This window comes from Salmo trutta, chromosome 37, assembly GCF_901001165.1.
Source record: "Salmo trutta chromosome 37, fSalTru1.1, whole genome shotgun sequence".
Lineage (NCBI taxonomy): Eukaryota > Metazoa > Chordata > Actinopteri > Salmoniformes > Salmonidae > Salmo > Salmo trutta.
The window spans coordinates 7,189,473-7,214,305 of record NC_042993.1 but is presented as its reverse complement, the minus strand read 5'-3'; the positions used below and the strand labels follow the sequence as shown (position 1 = coordinate 7,214,305).

The window sequence follows — 24,833 nt, the reverse complement described above, 5'->3', positions numbered from 1 at the left end:
ATAGAGAGAGAGATGGAAAGAGAGAGACGGGAAAGAGAGAGAGAGGGGGAGAGAGATGTACAGTAACAGTCAGGCAGAGGCAGTTAAACAGCATGAGCACCATAAATAGAACGTTTAAATAAGGCGATCGGAAATTTCCGCTGCAGCTGGCACACGCATATGCCCTCCAACGATTCTCTCCCTCTCTGTGCCCACCTCTTAGCCCCGCTGTGATCCCTCACAGACCTTCAACCTGCCCCGGGAGTCTCTATAACAACATGCCCACCTCGGCCCTCCTTCCCTCCCACCTCGCTACGACAGACACTGCCACTGGCCTATCGCATAGTGGCCGACCCCTGTGCCCTGCCCACCCCAGCGGTCCCTCTCCAGCCCCGCCAGAGCCAATCCGCGGCGGGGTGTAAAGTAGGGCAAGCCGCTTCCTGGTTCAAGGAGGAGCTGCCTGGAGTTGGAATGGGCCAGCGGAGTCAGAGGGGGGAGAACAGCCCAGCGAGCCGGCGGTCTGCAAAGAGAGAGCCGAGGCAGGGGGATATAAACGCCGGCAGAGAGACAAGAATAAGCGGATATTACAGAAAACTCCCGGGCGATACGTGGTTCGTCAGAGGGACTGGTGTGAGATTTTGGACAGTGCCTAGAGAGCGGTGACCCCCGGGGAGCGACGAGGCGGGTGGGAGTGAATCCAGGAAGTACAGAAGCCGGTCAGGTGGGACGCGACGAGATAACATAGGTGACACCGGCGCACAGGTAAACCCACTTCCTCACTCGCGCTCTGTTTTTGGGGGATATTATGTAATTCTTAAAGTTAGGATTTTACGCTTGTCTTTCCCATTTTCTATAACAACCGGACCCTGACCCCCCCCCCCCCCGGTCCTAACCAGGGTTACGGGAGGACAACGTCATGGGTATTCGGTAACTCCCGTGTGACGTGTCGACAATTTCTCCCTATGATTTTCGCGCTCTCTTTTCCTAGAGGCTTATTTTAACACAAGAACGTATACTATTTAAATGACATTAGCAGAGAATATTTATGTGATCTCAGGTTAGTTGCTTTGTGTTGCTACCTGTGTGGATGTGGCCAGGTGAACAAGCAGGGTCGACGGGTACACTTCTGGAGGCTTGGCTTCTAATTATAGCAGCGAACACCGGCTGACATCCAAAACCTTACCTGCTCTCACGCACATCGCCGGCCTCTGTAGGCAATAAGCCATGTGCTCCACCACAGGGCAACTTTGGCCCCGAATTCTATTATTCCAAGACCCTTTCCATATGCTGTTGTCTCCACACTTTGACATATCCTTTATCTTAAATTCTATAGCTCTGTTGCTGATGTAAAGTTCTTAATGTATAATAATGCTGGATGGATGAGGGCTTTTAAATGTATAAAACGTAGGCTATGGATGGTGGGAGGCTGTCAGGTGTGCATGTGACTGCATTAGTGTTGTGTGTGTGTGTGTGTGTGTGTGTGTGTGTGTGTGTGTGTGTGTGTGTGTGTGTGTGTGTGTTGCTGACTCGCCCCTCTTGTGGTACAGACAGACCTGCTGAACCTGCCAAACTGGCTTGGGTTTGGTCCTCTGTCTGAGTTTGTTGTTTGATTTACCACTTTATGGGCACCATGTTATTAGTCCAATCCACTGAAGGGTTTCTGGTCTGCAATATTCATTTGGTGGTTTGAAATGTTTATTTTTCACACAATAGTTCTCCAAACAGTGTTGGGTCTAGACCTAAACTTCAGTGCACTTGGAAGGAATCAGGAATATATTTGCCCTGTAAGAGTATGTAGGCTAATATTTGTCCAGTGGGTTTCCGTGTGTGATCTTGACAAATAGGTATTGTTGACGTCTGCAATGCAGATTAGATTTGTCACCAACCCCAACTCTGAATAATTCCGCTATTTAGTGTGAGAGATGGAAGAGAGCGAGAAGCAGAAACATTGTTCTGCACTGTCAACTCTAATTGCCACTTGTCTGAATTGAAGCAGTCTTGTTACCAACTAAATGACAGTTGGGAGACCTGGAGAGTCTGTAGACTGTCTTTGGCTTAGTGGTAACTGATCTACCCCTCCCTCTCTTCTCATCTCTCCTTCTGGTGTCATGGTAACTTCATTACTCCTGTCATTTACTAGACTGGACTGTTCTCATGACCCATCTCTCTCCCTACCACACACATGTTCACATGTACACACTCACAAACACCAAATGACATTAGTCTCTGCTCTTTCCACTGAGTATGGGATAGTGGAGTGTGAGTGTGTCTGAGGATGTCTGTGGTCCTACACAGGTGTGTGCTGTTTCCCAGCCCTGTTCATTGTTAGTGTTGGCCACTTCTGCTCTGTGGCATGGGGAAGTGGTCTTGCTCCACCCCACCTTCTCTCTCTGTTCTCCTCCCTGAACCCCTCACCATGTCTAACACATCATCTGACACACTGTGTGTTTGGATTGTTCATTTTCTTTCTTTTTATTCACTCTTTATATACCACTTCTCGTTTATCTTTTGTTCTCCTGTTTGTCTCTCCGTTCCTTCCTTCACCTTATTCCCTTAATATTTGGCCCCTTTCCTTCCCTGTGTCTCTCTTTCTCTCACATAACAGATATTAAATACTGTATACTGTGCTTAGAGGAAGTATTCAACCCCCTTGACTTTTCCAAAGTTTCATTGCATCAAAGTGGGATTCAAATGGATTGAATATTTTTTGTTGTTGTCAATGATCTAAACAAAATACTCTGATGTCCAAGTGGAATGAAAAATTCCCACATGTTGTTGTGTTACAGCCTGAAATTTAAAATGGATTACATTGATATGTATTTGGTCACTGATCTACAGACAATACCCTATAATGTCAAAGGGGAATTATGTTTTTTGACATTTTTACAAATGAATTACAAATGAAAAGCTGAAATGTCTTGAGTCAGTAAGTATTTAACCCCTTTGTTATAGTAAGCCAGGAGTCCACATGTGCTTAACAAGTCACATAATAAGTTGCATGGATTCACTGTCTGTGCAATAATAGTGTAACATGATTTTTGACGGACTACCTCATCTCTGTACCCCACACATACAATTATCTGTAAGGTCTCTCAGTCGAGCAGTGAAATTCAAACACAGATTCAACCATTGTCCTGCTGAAAGGTGAATTAATCTCCCAGTGTCTGGTAGAAAGTAGACTGATCCAGGTTTTCCTCTAGGATTTTACCTGTGCTTGGCTCCATTCCATTTCTTTTTTAATCCTGAAAAACTCCCCAGTCCTTAACGATTACAAGCATACCCATAGCAAGATGCAGTCACCATTATACTTGAAAATATGGAGAGTGGTAGGTACTCAGTAATGTGTTGGATTTGCCCTAAACATGAGTTGCTTTGCCACATTTGTTGCAGTATTACTTTAGTGCCTTGTTGCAAACAGGATGCCTGTACAGAATATTTTCATTCTGTACAGGCTACCTTATTTTCACTCTGCCAATTAGGTTAGTATTGTGGAGTAACTACAATGCTGTTGATCCATACTCTGGTTTCTCCTACCACAGCCATTAAACTGTTTAGCCTCATGGTGAAATCCCTGAGCGGTTTCCTTCCTTTCCAGCAACTGAGTTAGGAAGGATGCCTGTATCTTTGTAGTGACTGGGTATATTGATACACCATCCAAAGTGTAATTCATAACTTCACCCATGCTCAAAGGGATATTCAATGTCTGCTCTTTAATTTTTTTACCCATTTACCAATAGGCATCCTTCTTTGCGAGGCATTGGAAAACCTCCCTGGTCTTTGTGGTTGAATACAGTGCATTCAGAAAGCATTCAGAAAGCACCTCTTTACTTTTTTCACATTTTGTTACTTTACAGCCTTATTCTAAAATGGATTGAAACATTTTTTCTCTTTCAGCAATCTACACACAATTCCCCATAACAACAAAGCCAAAACGGGTTTTTAGAAATATGACATTTACATAAATATTTTGACCCTTCACTCAGTACTTTGTTGAAGCACCACCAATCTTCTTGGATATAACGCTACAAGCTTGACACACCTGTATTTGTGGAGTTTCTCCCATTCTTCTCTGCAGGTCCTCTCAAGCTCAGTCATGTTGAATGGGGAGCCACGCTGCACAGCTATTTTCAGGTCTCTCCAGAGATGTTAGATTGGGTTCAAGTCCGGGCTCTGGCTGGGCCACTAAAGGACATTCAGAGACTTGTCCCGAAGCCACTCCTGCATTGTCTTGGCTGTGTGTTTAGGGTCGTTGTCCTGTTGGAAGGTGAACCTTCGCCCCAGTCTGAGGTTCTGAGCGCTCTGGAGCAGGTTTTCATCAAGGACCTCTCTGTACCTTGCTCCATCCATCTTTCCCTCATTCCTGACTAGTCTCCCAGTCCCTGCCGCTGAAAAACATCACCAAAGCATGATTCTGCCACCACCATGCTTAACCATAGGGATGGCGCCAGGTTTCCTCCAGACGTGACGCTTGGCATTCAGGCCAAAGACTTCAATCTTGGTTTCATCAGACTAGAGAATCTTGTTTCTCATGGTGTGAGAGTCCTTTTGGTGCTTTTTGGGAAACTCCAAGCATGCTGTCATGTGCCTTTTACTGAGGAGTGGCTTTCGTCTGGCCACTCTACCATAAAGGCCTGATTGGTGGAGTGCTGCAGAGATCGTTGTCCTTCTGGAAGGTTCTCCCATCTTCACAGAGGAACTCTGGAGCGCTGTCAGAGTGACCATCGGGTTCTTGGTCACCTCCCTGACCAAGGTCCTTCTCCCCCGATTGCTCAGTTTGGCAGGGCAGCCAGCTCTAGGAAGAGTCTTGGTGGTTCCAAACTTCTTCGATTTAAGAATGATGAAGGCCTCTGTGGTTTTCGGGACCTTCAATGCTGCAGAAACGTTTTGGTACCCTTCCCCAGATCTATGCCTCAACATAACCCTGTCTCGGAGCTCTATGGACAATAACTTTGACCTCATGGCTTGGTTTTTGCTCTGACATGCACTGTCAACTGTGGGACCTTATATAGACAGGTGTGTGTACCTTTCCAAATCATGTCCAATCAATTGAATTTACCACAGGTGACAAATCAAGTTGTAGAAACATCTCAATAATTATCATTTGAACAGGATGCACCTGAGCTCAATTTTAAGTCTTATAGCAAAGGGTCTGAGTACTTGTGTAAATAAGGTATTTCTGTTTTTAATTTAAAAAACAATAAGCAAAATAATCAAAACATTTTTTTCACTTTGTCATTATGGGGTATTTATGTGTAGATTGATGAGGGAAAAGCAATATTTAATCAATTTTAGAATAAGGCTGTAACTTAACAAAATGTAGAAAAAGTGAAGGAGTCTGAATACTTTCAGAATACACTCACTGTACAGTATGTGCTTGAAATTCACTACTCGACTGAGGGACCTTACAGATAATTCTATGTCTGGGGTACAGAGATGGGGTGGTCATTCATATCATGTTAACCACTACTATTGCACACAGAGTGAGTCGCTGCAATTTATCATGTGATTTGTTAAGCAAATTTGTACTCATGAACCTATTTAGGCTTGCCATAACAAAGGGGTTGAATACTTATTGACTCAAGACATTTTATTAATTTATAAAAATGTCAATCTAAATTCCCCTTTGACATTCTAGGATTTTGTGTGTAGCTTAGTGACACAAAATCTCAATTTAATCCATTTTAAATTTAGGCTGTAACACAACATTTTTTGGAAAAAGTCAAGGGGGTTGAATACTTTCTGAAGGCACTGTATGTGTATCTTGGTGTCAATCTGTCAGTCCTCTGGGATCAATAAAGTTTGTTCAAATCCAAATCATCTAACTATCCAAACATCTCATCCCCTCAGCTTTGTATCCCTGGAAACCTTTTGGCTCTGCTGGAGAAGAACAGAAACAGGAAGAAGTGGAAAATAGAGAGGGAGGAAGAGAGCAGGGACCCATCCTCCTCTGAGTTTATGGACTGGAGGTAAGAGATGTGGAATTTTGAGAGTGTTGCGCAATAAGTGCATTGAACTAAAGAAAGTATTATTGTCCCAGTCGTTGACAGCACCTGTCCTGTCCTACTATAGGTATAGAAACTAGAGATTATATTACATGGCTTCCCTGAGGTCCACTCCCATTAAAAAAATTTGTGGACCTCCATACATGTTAAAATGTGTTGAATGAGGGCACCCCCATAAGATACTGATTTTGGTACAGTCCAGTATGTGTCAGGAAGGAACCCCCCAGAGTTGATGTGTACTGTACATTATATTGTGTCTCACTCTGTCTTCTTTCACTGATACTCAGTCAGGGTTTTGGACTCCGTGTTTGGAATACGGTTCACTTGAACACGCAAATCCAAGGGCCAGCAATGGCTACATTTACATAAAGTCATTTAGCAAACGCTGTACTTAGACTTAGTGTGTGGGTGTGTGTGTGTTTGCGAGCAAGCGACAGATCATGTGATTGGGGCCGTGCAGAAGTGTGACCAGTGTGTGTGTGTGTTATAGTAGGGTGGTGTGGGGGGGGGGCTGGGGGGGGGGGGTGTAACAACAGTGAGTGGTCTTTAAAGGAAAGAGGAACGTTTAAGATAAGACACACACACACATATACACACACACACACACACACACAGGCAGTCACCCAATTCCAGTAAGTATATGAATTAGGGCATGTGGCCCCGTATATAAATTCCCCCTGTTCACAATAGGGGTTTCAGTTTCAGATACATACAGTAGGCTGAGTGGGAGGACAAGACAGGGGGAGAAAGGGGAGAGAGGGGGAGGACAAAGTCCCCCTCTTTACTCAGCATCAGCAGATTTAAGAGCTTCCTCCCTCCCTTTCCTTCTATACCTTTACATTTGATATGAAGGAGTATCTTCCTCTCATCCCCCCATCATCCCTTACACCACCCATTCATCCTCCTTTATCTGCTCAGCTCCTTCATCCATCCATCCTCCCTTTCCATATTCCCTCATTTTCCCACTCTTAGAAGGCTTGAACTTTTAGACTAGTCTCTTAGCGTCATCATAGAGTTTCTGCATATGATCCATTATTCCATTCACACACAATGGTCCGAGTCAGGGACATGTTCTGTTTGGTTATTACCATATAAGGGCAGTAAAAACATCTGAACCAATACACTTCATGTAGGCCTTAATCATAATGTGGAGATGCTGTGCCACTGACTAAGGTACTCTACTGAATGTTCATGTACCCCACAGCCTAGTTTGCCTCCAGTAGATCTGTCTCACTAGAGGAAGTAGTGCATATGGCGTTTCTCCTTTTTTAGTCTCCAGTTTCTGTTGTGTTTCACAGCCCTATCTCTCTCTCGACCACCGGCCTGCCAGCCTACCAACTCACACCACCCGCCTACTGCCAGGGGGGATGGAAGAGCAGGAAGTTGCAATACTTTACTTCCTGTAAAGACAGACACCCCTTAAAGATGAAAAGAGTGTTAAAAGGTAGTGACAGAGAAGATGATTTGTTTTTCTGGTAATGGTGTAAATGTTGGTGTAGATAGTGAGGGGGTGTTGCTCATAAACAGGTACAGTGAGCCAGCGGTTCAGGGAAAGAGAGACAATGACACACACCACAGAGAATCATCTCCTGTATCTTGTTGTGAAAATGACCCCTAACCTTTTAGATCAATTTGATGAGAAATGACAGCTTGATGATGTAGCTGTTGTAAGTACAGTACCATGAGAAGGCAGTATTCGAGACATTGAGAGTGCGGTATTCGATGAGCTCTAATTCGCTAAGCACCAGTAGAATGTTCCCCGTCAACGTTTGAATCTTTTGTCAAAGTGCTGTACTGCTGTAATTAATGCTGTAATTGGACGAGAGATGGGTGGGTGTTCAGACCAGTGACAGTAAGGCAGACATTCTGTTGTGTTTCTCAGAGGACAGCTGAAATAACCTCATATTCTGAATCAACCCTTTCAGCCACGAATTACAGTAAAAGCAACCGCTCTCCCCCTGTTGACAAAGCCCAGAAAACACTACTACAGTATCGTCCTGATGATGTCAATGAAGTGTTCTGCCTTTTGAGCTTTACGACCTCTGATTGGGACTGTTAAAGTAAACACACACTGTTCGTCACATGTTGACATGCTCTGGAGAGGATATCAGACTAACTGTCATTGTTTTTTTATACTCTAGTTTCTATTTCCCTGTCCCCTACCGCTCTCAATATCTCTCTTTCTCCCTGTCCCCTACCGCTCTCAATATCTCTCTTTCTCCCTGTCCCCTACCGCTCTCAATATCTCTCTTTCTCCCTGTCCCCTACCGCTATCGATATCTCTCTTTCTCCCTGTCCCCTACCGCTATCGATATCTCTCTTTCTCCCTGTCCCCTACCGCTCTCGATATCTCTCTTTCTCCCTGTCCCCTACCGCTCTCGATATCTCTCTTTCTCCCTGTCCCCTACCGCTATCGATATCTCTCTTTCTCCCTGTCCCCTACCGCTCTCGATATCTCTCTTTCTCCCTGTCCCCTACCGCTCTCAATATCTCTCTTTCTCCCTGTCCCCTACCGCTATCAATATCTCTCTTTCTCCCTGTCCCCTACCGCTATCAATATCTCTCTTTCTCCCTGTCCCCTACCGCTATCAATATCTCTCTTTCTCCCTGTCCCCTACCGCTATCAATATCTCTCTTTCTCCCTGTCCCCTACCGCTATCAATATCTCTCTTTCTCCCTGTCCCCTACCGCTCTCAATATCTCTCTTTCTTCCTGTAGACATATACCGTATCAGTTATATACTGTCTCTTTCTTCCTGTAGACATATATACCGTATCAGTTATATACTGTCTCTTTCTTCCTGTAGACATATACCGTATCAGTTATATACTGTCTCTTTCTCCCTGTAGACATATACCGTATCAGTTATATACTGTCTCTTTCTTCCTGTAGACATATACCGTATCAGTTATATACTGTCTCTTTCTTCCTGTAGACATATACCGTATCAGTTATATACTGTCTCTTTCTTCCTGTAGACATATACCGTATCAGTTATATACTGTCTCTTTCTTCCTGTAGACATATACCGTATCAGTTATATACTGTCTCTTTCTTCCTGTAGACATATACCGTATCAGTTATATACTGTCTCTTTCTTCCTGTAGACATATACCGTATCAGTTATATACTGTCTCTTTCTTCCTGTAGACATATACCCTATCAGTTATTTACTGTCTCTTTCTTCCTGTAGACATATACCCTATCAGTTATATACTGCCTCTTTCTTCCTGTAGACATATACCCTATCAGTTATATACTGTCTCTTTCTTCCTGTAGACATATACCGTATCAGTTATATACTGCCTCTTTCTTCCTGTAGACATATACCCTATCAGTTATATACTGCCTCTTTCTTCCTGTAGACATATACCCTATCAGTTATATACTGTCTCTTTCTTCCTGTAGACATATACCGTATCAGTTATATACTGCCTCTTTCTTCCTGTAGACATATACCGTATCAGTTATATACTGTCTCTTTCTTCCTGTAGACATATACCGTATCAGTTATGTACTGTCTCTTTCTCCCTGTAGACATATACCCTATCAGTTATATACTGCCTCTTTCTTCCTGTAGACATATACCGTATCAGTTATATACTGTCTCTTTCTTCCTGTAGACATATACCGTATCAGTTATATACTGTCTCTTTCTAATAGCTGACATGGTTGTTCCTCCTTTACTTTTCAGTCTGTTTTGTCATCCATTTATCTGTCCATCTCACCTCGTGGTTGTCAGTCCTCACTGCAGAGGAAGAGGAAGCCGATCAGGATCAGTTAGTTTTGCGACATCGGTGTGTGTGTGTGTGTGTGTGTGTGTGTTTGTAGGGGTTTGTGTCTATGTGCGTGGGTGTGTATGTGTCTGTGTGTGTTTGTAGGGGTATGTGTCAATGAGCATGTATCTCTGTGTATGGGTGTGTGTGTATCCCCGTCCTAGTGTGTGTTTTGCGACATCATTCTCTGAAAAGGGAGGTCATGTGTAAGACAGAGGAACAGCTGTCGAGACCCTCCCTAATGATGTGGTAACTTCACCCAGCAAGCAGACACACACACAGTGCATCAAATACACAAGTCACACACAGACACACACACTATCACATTGAAAGACACACAAGCTTTTTTCACCTGTTTGTAAAAACACACAAACTCACACAAGTTCTGCACATAAATGGACCACTCATTCACACACTCCGCTGTTCACACATGTAGTTTTGGGGGTTGGCTGAAACTGCTGACCAGATACAGATAGAAGGTGTGAAACCACTTTGTCAGCATGTGTTAGAACTAGTAAAGACATCCCATACACACACACACACACACACACACACATATGCACACACACACATATGCATTGACACACACACACACACACACAAATAATCCTTTCTCAGGCCTGTGTGTGTGTGTGTGTTCCCCATCTTTGTGAAACTCCCTTTCACTGATTGCTAATGATAGCGATTGCTACCACATCTCCCCTCAGACATCTGCAGACACACACACACACCTGCAAGGACTCACTGCAGCTACTTCCTGTCACAGTCTCTCGCTCCCTCCCCCTTTCTTTCTCTCTTCTAACATTCTCTCTGTTTCTCTAACCTCTGTTCACGTCACTGTTCCTCTCCCTCTCACCTCTCTCTGCCTTTCTGTCCCCCATTCTCCCCCTCCTCTCCCCCCCTCTTTGTAACAGAACTCTTCTCTTATTTATTTCTTCTCTCTGACACAGGTTGTTGGTAAAGGCTTGATTTACCCCCACCCTACCTCATTCTATATCTATCTTTACATCTTGTTTTTACACCCACCCCTCACTCACTCGTTGTCTGTCCCCCATTCCCCCACCTCTCCTCTCCCACTCTCTGCTTTCCTAGTATGTTCTCTAGGAACACGTCTATTTTGAAGTCAAACAAACCTCAGCCGTATTCTTCTCACCTCCTTGATCTCCCCTCAAATCTCAGACCCCCTTTCCTCTTTCCAACCTCACATTTCTCTCTTTTTCTCCCTCTTCTCTCCTCACTCCTGTTTTTGGCAGAGAGGCGTGTCTGCTCTATACAATACGTTTCTATGTGAAGGTTTTGTACCGTTCGTCCCTCCTGAATAAAACCCTTGATTCCCATCGGTAAATTGGGATAACATGCAAAATGTCCTCGGTGTGGTGGGGCGTGGGAGGGCTGGGTTAAGGGCCTCCGCTCTGTACTGCTCTGCCTGCCAAATGAATAATGTAATGTGTTCTTGGAACTAAGACCTCAACACACACACACACACACACTGCCCCAGTTTAGCTGAGCAGAGGGGCTGGATGCAGGTACAAAAGGATCGGAAGATTGGAACCTTTTCCTGGATATGATTTGTGTGTTTTTGTTACTCAAATGCACTTTGTCACTATTAAGAATGTCCTCCATCCTGGCAGGTCTTTATTGCATGGTTGAGGTTGAGTGCAATTATTATTCCCTATATTATCACCTAGTTTTCATCTTTATAGAATTGCTTTAGCCACGTCTTGGAGGAAATGGATGTACCGGCAATTACCATAATGTTGTCTTTTATTCTCGTTATCCAGCCTTTTAACGAATTCAAATGAAGATTCAAATTCTCTCTGGCTGGGTCTGTTTTTATATCTCTTTGTAAGATGCAAATAGCCGGTTCAGGGAGAGTTATCAGTGGAGAGAGTGGAGAGGGTCTGGGTTTTATGTACTTCAGAAACGGTGCAGGGCCAAGAAACTGTAAATGATGAAGATGATGATGGAGGGAGAGATGGAGAATGGGGATGTGTCTCACATTTAATAACAATTTATACTTGCAATAAGCCTTCATGACATCTTGCGAATGCTTTATAGCTGCTTTATGAATGCCTGTAAATGTATTCATAATTCATTACATACAGGCGGTACATAGTGTTGCCAACTTGTGTTGGGCTGAATAAGGTTCTGTGTGGGCAGGAGCTCTTCTCATCATCCCCTCTTTTACCTCTCTTTCACCCCTCCTCTGAGAAGATGCACCTAAACCAACACCTCTCTCCCAGCCTCCTATGTTTAAGAGGGGGAGAGAGGCTAAAACCAGTGTGTGAGAGAAGGAGAATGAGAGAAAGAGAAGGAGATAGAGAAGCACTGAGAGCCAGAGGAGCACGTGGAGGAGGAGAAACGGTATGAACAGAGAATCATGACTCCTAATTTCCTTCTCTCAGGCCTTGTTGTGTTTTGTTTGGGAACAGCAGTTGTTTGGTTCCTACTGTGCTGTTCTGGTTGTCTCATGTAAATTATACATATTTAGACTTATTCTTGGTTTAACTGAGTTCTCGTTTAGTTTGGTTTGTGTGTAGTTGTGATGGACTGAAGTGACCTAGTATGTTATCCTCACATGAGTATTTTTCATGTTGTGTGTAAAGACACATCTCCATAGGTCTACTGTGTGTTCATTCAGCCAACATGGAATAAGACATTTCACTGCCACCCACACCTCTCTTTAGCTTTACATAATCATCTTTATAACATATTAACAAATTCATCAATGCTTTTATTGTATCAGAACAAAAAAAAGTAATATTTTATCACACACAATTTAAATACATTTTTCAGGGTTACAAATGTTGTTTACAAATATCCTAGTAAATTGAGTTTATGTTCGTACTTTGTGTAATTATTTCCAAAAACCTTGTTTTCTTTATAGTCATTTATTTAAGCCTTCACTGGAAAACAAATGTTATTTTCTAAATTAAACTAAATGAAGAAGTAGCTATATTTTGTAAACTTACACTGCATTTTACATTTGTACAGTATTTCTGGTAAGCTGGGGACTGTTAGGGCTTGTGAAACATGGATGTGAAATGCATTTAGAGCTTTAGAAGTTTGCTAAAAACACTGCGAGTGAAACGCATTTGAACATATTATGAATGAACACACACACACGGAAAGCGTCTGACATCAGAATTCATTTAAACACATTTCTGTGAATAGAGTAAAGACATATTTCCCCCTGGGCCGTTCAGAGCCGAGCAGAGCTGATGTAACTGATGTTGATTGGGAGAAGTTACAGGCTGTAAGGGAATATAAACACCACTGTAATAAGTCTAATGTCTTGTTTGTGTCAACTACTATTGATCTCTCACTTGGTGAACTCCGTTCAAGTTGCAGTCAAAAGGACAATACGTTTAACCATTATTTTGATGGTCCAATCGTTTTTTACTTATTCATTCTATCAGGACCCCATTTAAAGTGTTGTTATTTCCTGTCCAGAAATATCTATATTCATCCAATACATTTTGAGTTAGAATTGGGCAATGAAGCATTATAAGAGGTTTTAGAGAGTGAGTGACGTACATAACGAAAGCAAGGGAAGAGGAAGCCGTATTGTCGGAGGGGAGGAAAGGTAGTCAACTGTCGACAGAGGAGTGGGAGTTGAGAATCCGCTCTGAAACGGAGAGATAAGTTGGCCACCAATCATTAAAGAAAAGGGGATGACGAAGTGTTTTATTTTTTGAAAATAAAACGAACTTATTTACTGCGTAAACAGTTTTCAAATGGTTCCGCTGTTATAGTTTTAGTTTAATTTGTTGGTTTTAATTCACTTGAAGCATGAGGAGTGAGTCTTCCAGTGTAATACTGCAGTTTATATCAATTGTACAGCATATTTCAACAATAAATCTTAATATGGGTTTTAGTTACTATTATATTCATTTGTGACATTCATTTGTCTTCACTGCTTCCTAATGTCTTTCACGTTTCCACTAAGTGTTTTGTAAAGTGGTGTGCCGTTATGTTTTCCTCAACATAACAGTCTGACATGTTTTTCCACATACTTTCCACTTGGCTTGTTTTTTCTTCATTTTTACCTTCCATCGTTGTGGGAAAAGGAGCTGTGTTTCAAATCATTTGTACTCATTTAAATGTGTTGATGAAACACACGTCAGTGTATGTTTGGGTGGCTGTGTAATCTATAGTGATATATGTTAGTTAAAGAGGATCAGCAGCTTCAGACAGAGATGTCTGTCCCTGACTGTTAGAACAGGGGCTGCTGAACAACTAGAAACTAGAAACAGGGTGACTAAGAGAGAGCGAGAAAGGACAGGGGACGAGGGCAGAAAGAGAGAGAGAAAGAGAATGTCTTACCGTCAAACAAAGACCATTCCTACTTTTTAACTGTGTGCAATTGTGTGTGTGTGTGTGTGTGTGTGTGTGTTTCAGGGTGTCTCGTTATTAAGTGACTCACAGTTGTTCGATTAACAGGAATCTCTTCCCTTTTTCCGAACAACACGTATACCCTTCTGAGGAATCGAAAACCACCCCTTACAGCGTTTTAAAATTTTACACCGGAAACTAAACACTAGTATGTATTTTTCTCTCACTCCCCCTCTTTTTCTCTTTTCACCAACTTAATCTCTCTTTTTATCTCCTCTGATCTCTAGGAGGTGGATTCTGTTAACACTGAGTTTTGTCTTAAACAAAACCTCATCTCAGCTGGAACAGTTGTCTTTTCTATTGGCTTATTGTTTTGTGCCTCATGACATGTTCTCTCTCTCTCACACTCACACACACACACACACACACACACACACACACACACACACACACACACACACACACACACACACAGTGTTTTCGGTGGGGATTTTGACCTTTCTGGCAGCACCGTCGATGTCCTCCTCGTCTACAGCATTTTCCAGGGCGTTGTTTTAGATGTGCTTACGAGCGTAGGAGACACCTCGAACAAATCTCCCTGAAATCACTTCCTACCTGCTCTGAGAGCGGCGGTGGCACAAACCCATGCCAGCGTCGATAGCTCGATGCATCAAACCGAGAATGTTACATCTTAAGATTTGTTTTAGTGAACAAGCTTTCATTTGGAGAAGACTTCACAGAGTCAGTCAAAGTTGCCTTATGGGCTGTTCTAAAGGGACTTTATCATCACAGACTGTCTGTAATATGGCATGTTGTTTCATCTAATACCTACCTTGATGTCTGTGGCTGGGTCTATTATGACTCACAGCACCAATATGATTTTGGTTCTTACGTTACTTCTTCTTTGACAATTTTGATGTTGGTTGAGTTGGCTAAATTTGCACATATCTGACAATGTTGTAGGGTATTTCTGTGCTTCGTTCAAGGTCCCTCATCAGTAATGTAGGTGCATAGAGATCCTTAATTCTGTGCTTCGTTCAAGGTCCCTCATCAGTAATGTAGGTGCATAGAGATCCTTAATTCTGTGCGTAAGTGGCTGAAGGATGAGACCACGGGCTGCGTCTCAATAGTCCAGCATGGCTTCCTTCCTTCCTCTTCTTTCTTCTTCGAGGAGAAGAAGACACTTCAGACTATTGTACCCAAGTTCCCACCACCTTTGTAGACAGATGGACAAACATCCCTCCTACCTGTCCATCAGCCAAGGTCAGAGGTTAGATCTGTGGTCAGGGAGGGGCAGGCCAGGAAGTTGTGTATTTCGGAAACTTACGATCGCTCGTTTCGGAAAATGGACCCGCTGTATTTTGGAGAGAGGGGTGCGTGGGCGAGAAGGGGGGAGGGGTATCTCTCAATCTCTCTCTCCGCCACCAAACACCTTCTTTTCATAAAACAGGAAGAGCGAGAGAGCGAGTGAGAGAGAAAGAGGTAGACATCCCCAAGGATGAACGCGTAACCCCAACTTCTCTGAACTTCGAGAGTTAAAGGTTTAAGGAGAGAGAGGGAGAATAGAAGGCTGTAATATAGAAAGGAAGAAGCGAGGAAGAGCGAGGAAGACTGAAGTACAAAAACACTTATGCCATGACACAGACACCGCATCGCCTCCAGTCGACGGTCCCTCTATCAGCCATGAAGACAGGAAAGGTAGGGGTGCCGTTTGGGTTCAGACTCAGCTGGATGGGTTGAGGCTGGGAGGGTAAGGTCTGGGTAAGGTTCTGTTGGTACAGGTGGGATTGGGGTTTCTGTTGAAGAGCGACGATATGAACGTTAGTGTGTGGACTGTATGGGTGGGGTGTGTGTGTTTTTGACATTGCATGAAGATCAACAGACCACAAACTGAACAATGGGGACTCGGGAAGCCAAGAGAGAGACACGCAATGTGTGTGTGTGTGTGTATTTAATGGGGTGTGTCTTGGAGCAGGTTAGTCAGGTGAAACAGAATGTACTGTCGTCGAGGAGAGCCCCTCCAGGGTGCTATGTGGACAGTATTATAGGATGGTTAGGGGGCTGTTGGTGGTTGCTATGGCAGGGAGACGAAGGTGGGGGAGGAGGGGGGAGTTAGTGTTGTTTGTGGAAAATGTGGTCTGCTCAGGTGTGAGTGGTACTGTGGAACAGGAGAGGGGTTAGGTGAGAGCCAGGGGAACAGGAGAGGGGATTAGGTGAGAGCCAGGGGAACAGGAGAGGAGAGCCCTTGGGTGTTATAAATAAACCTCATCGTATGGATACATAGACCGTATAGACTTCTATAGACCTGGTAACCTACCTAGAAAGTAGTCTATGGATCAGTAAAATGGAGTAAGACACAAACTTCCGCTGTAGGCCTAAATTCTCTCTCTGTTTCACTCTCTCTCTCTCTCTCTCTCTTCCTCCATTATACACCTCCCCTGGAGGGCATGTGTGAAAAGAAGGACTTGGAGAGGGGGATGAGGTCTTGAAAAGAAGGGAGGAGAAGAACAAGCTTCTGTTATCCTCACATTAACACTTCCAGACACGTCTTGTTTTACCCAACATTAACCCTTCTCTGTTTTCACTTTCCTAAAGTAAAAGTTTTGTTTCAGGGAATACCACACCACACACTGTTAAGGTTAGACTCAGTGGGCAGAATCCTGACTTGAAATACACCCATATAACTTGAATCTTCCTTTGATGATGTGACATACGCAAAAGCTCTAGCACCTTGTGTGTGTGTGTGTGTGTGTGTGTGTGTGTGTGTGGACGTCGTCCCCAGTACAGTCTGACTCCTCTCTTTCACCGTCCTCTTTCTGTCTCTTTCTCTCTATTTTTAAACAAGGAGCTAATACTATCAAGCACTGTCACACACACACACACACACACACACACACACACACACACACACACACACACACACACACACACACACACACACACACACACACACACACACACACACACACACACACACACACTCTCTGGTACCCCCTTCTGCTCTACCCCCTCTGATCCTCCCAGTTGTCCCCCCTTCCCACCCCCTTCTCCTCTACCCCCTCTGGAAGTTTGAGGGAGAATGGAGGAGTGATTGAAGGAGGGATAGCACTAAGCTCTTGTTTAATATGGTCCCTCACGTGAAGGAGGGATAGCACTAAGCTCTTGTTTAATATGGTCCCTCGCGTGAAGGAGGGATAGCACTAAGCTCTTGTTTAATATGGTCCCTCGCGTGAAGGAGGGATAGCACTAAGCTCTTGTTTAATATGGTCCCTCGCGTGAAGGAGGGATAGCACTAAGCTCTTGTTTAATATGGTCCCTCGCGTGAAGGAGGGATAGCACTAAGCTCTTGTTTAATATGGTCCCTCGCGTGAAGGAGGGATAGCACTAAGCTCTTGTTTAATATGGTCCCTCGCGTGAAGGAGGGATAGCACTAAGCTCTTGTTTAATATGGTCCCTCGCGTGAAGGAGGGATAGCACTAAGCTCTTGTTTAATATGGTCCCTCGCGTGAAGGAGGGATAGCACTAAGCTCTTGTTTAATATGGTCCCTCGCGTGAAGGAGGGATAGCACTAAGCTCTTGTTTAATATGGTCCCTCACGTGAAGGAGGGATAGCACTAAGCTCTTGTTTAATATGGTCCCTCACGTGAAGGAGGGCTCCTTGTGGAAGTCACGCTAGTAATGAAAGGCTACAGTACCAACCAAAATATCTCTGCACCGTGACTGCATTAACTAACACAGTTTTACTTGACAAAGGACCATGCACTGAGGTATTCTAGGTATGTCAGCACTTGTTTCCTGGTATTCAAAGCCTTGAAATGTGATCTATATCAAAAGCATACAGAATATTGTTTTGATGTCATTGCTTGACATTCACCACCCCAGAAGAAATGGAAAACAACTTTGTCTGATTTGTATTTTTTTCATTGTAAAAAAACATCTGTGGCCACCGAATGATTTAGATTCAGCCTGAACTTCAATGTCTGTGTTATTCTAACCAACTGTTCCCTCCTGCAGGTGGCGATGTCTCCAGGAGAGGACGGTCTGATCGGGATCCCCTTCCCAGAGCACAGCAGCGAGATCCTGTTCCGCCTCAACGCCCAGCGCAGAGCGGGGCTACTCTGTGACCTCACCCTGACCTCGCGCGGTGCCCGCTACCCCACCCACCGCTCCGTCATGGCTGCCGTCAGCCTCTACTTCCGCGGGCTGTTTGGGGCGGAGGAGGGGGCGGAGGCAGGGGGTGAGGCGGGGGGAGGAGGAGGGTTCAGTGTGTGCCAGCTGGACTGTGTAGCGCCCGATGCCCTGGATGCCCTGCTGGAGTTTGCCTACACGGCCACCCTGACCATCCGCAGCTCTGGCATGAGAGACGTGTTGAGAGGAGCTCAGTTACTGGGGATCCAGTGTGTGGTTGATGCCTGTAGAGACATCCTGGGGGAGACGGCGGGGGAGGTAGAGTGGGAGACGGGGGAGGAGAGGGTACAGGCGGAGAGGGAGAGAAGGGTGGAGAGGGGGATGAAGAAAGGCTCCCGGAGGAAGATAGACAGACGGAGAGTCACCAAGGTGGAGTCATCGCACCACCAGCCACTGCCTCATCGCCCCAACATCAACACACACCAGCACCCCTCCACTCCTCCTCCACACCCCTCACCTGTTCAAGACGGGGCCCACTCTCATCCCTCCACCCGACCCCCCAGCCCTGAGCAGGATGAACACCCCCCCACCACGGGACAGAACGGGGAGCGGAAGCAGGGCAGAAATGCAGGGAGAGGGAGTACAGCTGTCAACGGAGGGGTGCACTGGCCTCAGGAGCGCCTCCTCACCCCCCACCCCCCTCTCCCCCTCTCAGACGACAGGCTGTCAGAAGACGAGGAGGAGATGGAGGGAGTGGGGAACGGTGGGGTGCCCAGCTTTACTTCCGTCCCCCTGGCAGAGCAAGGGATGGCCACGGGAGCAGGAGGAGGGGGTAGGAAGAGGAAGTCTCAGACCCCCCAGCAGTGTCCTGTCTGTCAGAAGATCATCCACGGAGCAGGGAAGCTACCCAGACACATGAGAACACACACCGGGGAGAAACCATTCGAGTGCTCTACCTGCGGGGTCCGCTTTACCAGGTATGTACCTGTGTGTTTTAACACTATTATCACCAGGTATGCACCTGTGTGTTTTAACACTATCACCAGGTATGTACCTGTGTGTTTTAACACTATTATCACCAGGTATGTACCTGTGTGTTTTAACACTATTATCACCAGGTATGTACCTGTGTGTTTTAACACTGTTATCACCAGGTATGTACCTGTGTGTTTTAACACTATTATCACCAGGTATGTACCTGTGTGTTTTAACACTATCACCGGGTATGTACCTGTGTGTTTTAACACTATCACCGGGTATGTACCTGTGTGTTTTAACACTATTATCACCGGGTATGTACCTGTGTGTTTTAACACTATTATCACCGGGTATGTACCTGTGTGTTTTAACACTATTATCACCGGGTATGTACCTGTGTGTTTTAACACTGTTATCACCAGGTATGTACCTGTGTGTTATAACACTGTTATCACCAGGTATGTACCTGTGTGTTTTAACACTATTATCACCAGGTATGTACCTGTGTGTTTTAACACTGTTATCACCAGGTATGCACCTGTGTGTTTTAACACTGTTATCACCAGGTATGCACCTGTGTGTTTTAACACTGTTATCACCAGGTATGTACCTGTGTGTTTTAACACTGTTATCACCAGGTATGTACCTGTGTGTTTTAACACTTATCACCAGGTATGTACCTGTGTGTTTTAACACTATTATCACCAGGTATGTACCTGTGTGTTTTAACACTATTATCACCAGGCATGTACCTGTGTGTTTTAACACTATTATCACCAGGTATGTACCTGTGTGTTTTAACACTGTTATCACCAGGTATGTACCTGTGTGTTTTAACACTGTTATCACCAGGTATGTACCTGTGTGTTTTAACACTGTTATCACCAGGTATGTACCTGTGTGTTTTAACACTATTATCGCCAGGTATGTACCTGTGTGTTTTAACACTATTATCTATAACAGATTACAGGGCTAGCGTTGTTCTACATATGATGCTGAGCCATTATCCTCTTTCCTCTCTCTCTCTCAGGAATGACAAGTTGAAGATCCACATGCGTAAACACACAGGGGAGCGTCCGTACCCTTGCCCCCACTGCCCCGCCCGCTTCCTGCATTCCTACGACCTGAAGAACCACCTGTCTCTCCATAGCGGGGCGCGCCCCTTCGAGTGCCCGCTCTGCCACAAGGCCTTCGCCCGCGAGGACCACCTCCAGCGCCACCGCAAGGGCCTCAGCTGCCTGGAGGTCCGTACCCGGGCACGGCCGAGGCGCGGGCCTGGGGCTGACCACGGGGAAGAGGACAGAAGGGCTAGAGGAGGAGGAAGTGGGTATTCTCCAGACCAACTCGACCCGCTGGAGAATCTGGCCCTGCAGCCTCACGCCTCAGCATTCCACCCCCGTGCTGGGATGGTTGGCCTGGGGGATGGGGCTGAGGCTGGGGCTGGAGGTCAAATGGTGTTCCAGGAGGAGGCTGACAGGGAGCAAGCTATAGCCCTCCTAGGGCCTCACAGGTTACCCTACCCTGGTCTGCTGTGGAGAGGCCTGGAGCTGGGGGTGAGAGGGGTGGAGGGGGAGGAGGCTGGTGGGGGCCACTCTCCTGCACTTCAGCATGCAAGATGGGAGGAGGAGGCAGAGGAGGAGGCAGAGGAGGATGAGGAAGACGAGTGAGAAGAGAGGAAGAGAAGACCATGCATGGATGTGTATGCGTGTGCATGTGTGCGCGTATGTGCATTTGTATATGCATAAGTGTGTGCGTTTGTGTGCGTTTGTGTGTGTGTGTGTGTGTGTGTGTGTGTATGTGTGGCACCCACTATGGATGGGGATCTCACTCAGGTGACTGGACCTGCTCCTTCTTACAAAGCGCTTAGAGAAAGACTAAACGATAGAGAAAGACTAAACGATAGAGAAAGACTAAACGATAGAGAAAGAATAATGGAGAACAGGTTTTCTGATTTGTTATTGTTGTTTCATGGCTCTCTGTTTTTATTTCAGTTTTTCCACTATTTTGCATTATTTCTATTTTATTTCATGCTGTGGTTATTCTTATTATCTGTACATAAAAAGAGGCTTTATTGAGGGAATGTTTTGTGCATAGATGTGCTGAAGGGGATATGGGGTTATATTCTCACACTATGCAAACTGAAGTCAGGAGCTGAGGAAAATGAGGTGTCCAGATGTAAAGAAAGAAGATAAAACAAATCATGTATTTTTGAGCAGAGAGCTGTTAGAGTAATATAACAATCACATGTTATTGAAGTTCAAACAATGTATGTTCAACATCCATCTGGGCCTACAAAACCCTACCACTCTTCATGTCACTATACTAGCACTCTCAGCGGGGTAGTAAGAAACCGGAATCATCCGGTTTTCAGTGGGAAAGCAGAGAAGACACAAAGCCTGAAAACCGGTAGCTTCCGGTTCCTTCCGACCCGCTCAGGCGTTTGTTTTACGCCTGCTAAGTTAGGTAAGTATAGTAGTAGGTGTGGAATCTGCTGTTTCATTTTGGGTGTACTGTACTACCCTCTAGTGGTTATTGGTGGAGCTAGTCGCCAATGGCAACAAGGTTTCCTATTGAGCCATTATCTAACAGTAACAGTCTTATTTTAAGGCTTATTATTTTGCTGTCTGTTGTAAGTAGATTTTCATGCCCTTTTAGGAGGCACTGATGATACCAAAGATTTCAGTTTATTTCTTCCTAATCAATCAGTTTGATCAAGCACAGGAGCCCCAGAGCTATAGATTGAGATCCCTATGGACACGCACTGGTTGAATCATTGTTGGTTCCACGTCATTTCAATGAAATTACATTAAACCAACGTGGAATAGACATTGAATTGATGTCTGTGCCCAGTGCGATGGCTCTAAGGGTATTCTGGGATTTTAGAGCCAAGGTTTGGTTAAAAGACCTGTCTTCATTTGCCTGATTCTCCGCTGCAGAGTGATAGAAGGGTTGGAGACTGCGTCCATAGGTTAGATTCTCTGTGGAGCTCTAGTGCTCTGTGAAAAATGCCTGACCAAAACTAGACTACATCTGCAGGGTCATTGGATGATTGTTAATGAGAGGTGTGTGTTTGTTGCTTTAGTGTTTACTTTTTGACATCGACAGGGGACAATTCCTTTCCAAAGTTTCCTTCTTTAGAATGTCTTCTGATCATGCACTCCTTGTTTTTTGTTGATTGCAAAAAGAGCGAGAGAAAAGGAGACACCAAGAGGGAAGGAGGGAGAGACCTTGATCTCTTGATTGCTTTGTATTTATTTATTTATTGTTATTTATTGTGGCTTTCCAGTTGAAACTGTGTGTGTGACCTGACCCAGGGTATCCACAGTGACCTGACCCAGGGTATCCACAGTGATCTGACCCAGGGTATCCACAGTGACCTGACCCAGGGTATCCACAGTGACCTGACCCAGGGTATCCACAGTGATCTGACCCAGGGTATCCACAGTGATCTGACCCAGGGTATCCACAGTGACCTGACCCAGGGTATCCACAGTGACCTGACCCAGGGTATCCACAGTGATCTGACCCAGGGTATCCACAGTGACCTGACCCAGGGTATCCACAGTGATCTGACCCAGGGTATCCACAGTGATCTGACCCAGGGTATCCACAGTGACCTGACCCAGGGTATCCACAGTGACCTGACCCAGGGTATCCACAGTGATCTGACCCAGGGTATCCACAGTGATCTGACCCAGGGTATCCACAGTGATCTGACCCAGGGTATCCACAGTGACCTGACCCAGGGTATCCACAGTGATCTGACCCAGGGTATCCACAGTGATCTGACCCAGGGTATCCACAGTGACCTGACCCAGGGTATCCACAGTGACCTGACCCAGGGTATCCACAGTGATCTGACCCAGGGTATCCACAGTGATCTGACCCAGGGTATCCACAGTGATCTGACCCAGGGTATCCACAGTGATCTGACCCAGGGTATCCACAGTGACCTGACCCAGGGTATCCACAGTGACCTGACCCAGGGTATCCACAGTGACCTGACCCAGGGTATCCACAGTGACCTGACCCAGGGTATCCACAGTGATCTGACCCTGGGTTTGACACAGTGACCCGCAACACCACTCGGCTCGGTCCCCTTCTGGCACAGTTGAAGTGCTTCGTACCTGCTTCCTTTTGAGTCTTAAGAGAAACTGCATTGTGCTTAAAGTGACGGCTAAGAAAGACCCGTACACCCAGTGCCATGTTGGGTGATAGGTCCTCTGTTGGCTATTCTTCCTCCTTTTGCATTTGTTTTGCACAACACATCACGCCCTGAAAAGGTACTGCAATAATACCGGCACATTCCATCCTCCTGGGTAGAAAGAAGGGATCAGAAAAGAGAGAGGGAAACGAGACAGACCGAGCCTTTCTCTCTCTCTTTAGAGCACAAGACAACTGTCGCACCACCTGTAGCCGTTTCACACTTTCAGTTAAAGAGATAAGCATCAACTGCACTTAGGGAGATATCTGTGTTGTTGATTCAACATGTACTGTATGTTATTGTGTAATCTGTCAGCTGTGTGTATAAGTCACAGATCGGCCCTTAGGGGGCCTGTCTCTAGGAGACCAGCGGCCATATTGGGTGGCCCATTGCAGGAGTACACAACTTTGCTTACAGATAATCAACTACTTTTTCAAAGACTGTCACTCTTTAGGTGATAGTGAGTTATGTTCTTTATTTACAACTATTTACGAGGGCTGTAACTCTAGCCTGAAGCTTATGTAGCTCTAGCAGACTGGACCTGTGTGCGCTATCCATTCCACACTATGTAGAAGAACTTTTCCTTGTTTCTGATTTATTTGCACTAAAATATTGAGAGCTTTTATGTTTTTTTGTTTCACCTCCTTATCCATTCCATGACTTCACTCAGTATCGTTTATGATTGTAAGAGAAGATATCTATATATTGTTCCTTCAATTCTTGATAATAACATTAGTCTATATTCTTTCTATTGCGTAGTGTAATAAGAGATTGCTATGTAAAGGGGTGAAGCTGCCTTGGACTTTTGTTTTGTGCTGTAACTATTCTCAGGAAATCTTGAGCAATGCACTAAGTAATTATGCAAAATTGTGGGGGAGATATGCTGTGTATATATGTAGCCCATGTATGTTCATACATGTCTGAAGAGGTAGTGACACCTTTCACTCAAAAGTACGGTTCCAATACAACACCTTGTACCACATGACTATGAGGAAGTAGGATAAAAGCAAATCGAGAAATAGTAGATATCCATTTGTATGGTAAAACATGTACAATATAGTGTACATCAATTGAAACCAGCGAGTCACACACATTGTGCTGAAAGGTTTTTTGTGCTGAGGGGTGTTGCTACCAGCATTTAGAGAGCTTGGTGAGTGAACGAGAGGGAAACATTATGCCAGCTGTGAAGTGTGGTGTTTCTATGGAACTTTATGTCGTTTTATTTGGCTTTGGTGAAGGGATCTGGGGTCTGTTTTGAATAGAGACCCCACTATCAGGGATACATTTTTGTCTTTCTGTTTTTAGTGGACCTTCTGTCAGAGATATGAATTCATTTTCCCATCATTTGTTTCAGATAATGTAAAGAAAACAGATAAATAAACAAAGATATCTATCTCTGTCTGTTTGTGTTATTTATTTGTTTGACACTAA

At 44.8% G+C, this 24,833-nt stretch overlaps 1 protein-coding gene across 3 annotated transcripts; it reads left to right on the top strand.

Moving 5' to 3' along the window:
- The first annotated feature begins 390 nt into the window (after nucleotides 1-390).
- Nucleotides 391-22,382, top strand: LOC115177481 (zinc finger and BTB domain-containing protein 7B). Of its 3 annotated transcripts, XM_029738293.1 has the most exons (4): nucleotides 391-741; nucleotides 5,827-5,945; nucleotides 18,107-19,197; nucleotides 20,229-22,382. In XM_029738293.1, the coding sequence occupies exons 3-4, from the start codon at nucleotides 18,113-18,115 to the stop codon at nucleotides 20,863-20,865; spliced, it is 1,722 nt and encodes a 573-aa protein (XP_029594153.1). In that variant the 5' UTR covers nucleotides 391-741; nucleotides 5,827-5,945; nucleotides 18,107-18,112; the 3' UTR covers nucleotides 20,866-22,382. The 3 variants fall into 3 exon arrangements, 2 of the variants coding, with proteins under 2 accessions (XP_029594153.1, XP_029594152.1); XR_003872412.1 differs by lacking the exons at nucleotides 18,107-19,197; nucleotides 20,229-22,382 and adding an exon at nucleotides 11,972-12,065 and having other exon boundaries at nucleotides 425-741; XM_029738292.1 differs by lacking the exons at nucleotides 391-741; nucleotides 5,827-5,945 and adding an exon at nucleotides 15,415-15,790.
- Nucleotides 22,383-24,833: the final 2,451 nt, after the last annotated feature.

Bases quoted from the DNA above. Each gene is read 5' to 3' on its own strand.
- LOC115177481 (XM_029738292.1), top strand. From the start codon at position 15,728: ATGACACAGACACCGCATCGCCTCCAGTCGACGGTCCCTCTATCAGCC. The intron at 15,791-18,106 runs GTAGGGGTGCCG...TCCCTCCTGCAG, and splicing joins CAGCCATGAAGACAGGAAAG to GTGGCGATGTCTCCAGGAGA. The intron at 19,198-20,228 runs GTATGTACCTGT...TCTCTCTCTCAG, and splicing joins TGCGGGGTCCGCTTTACCAG to GAATGACAAGTTGAAGATCC.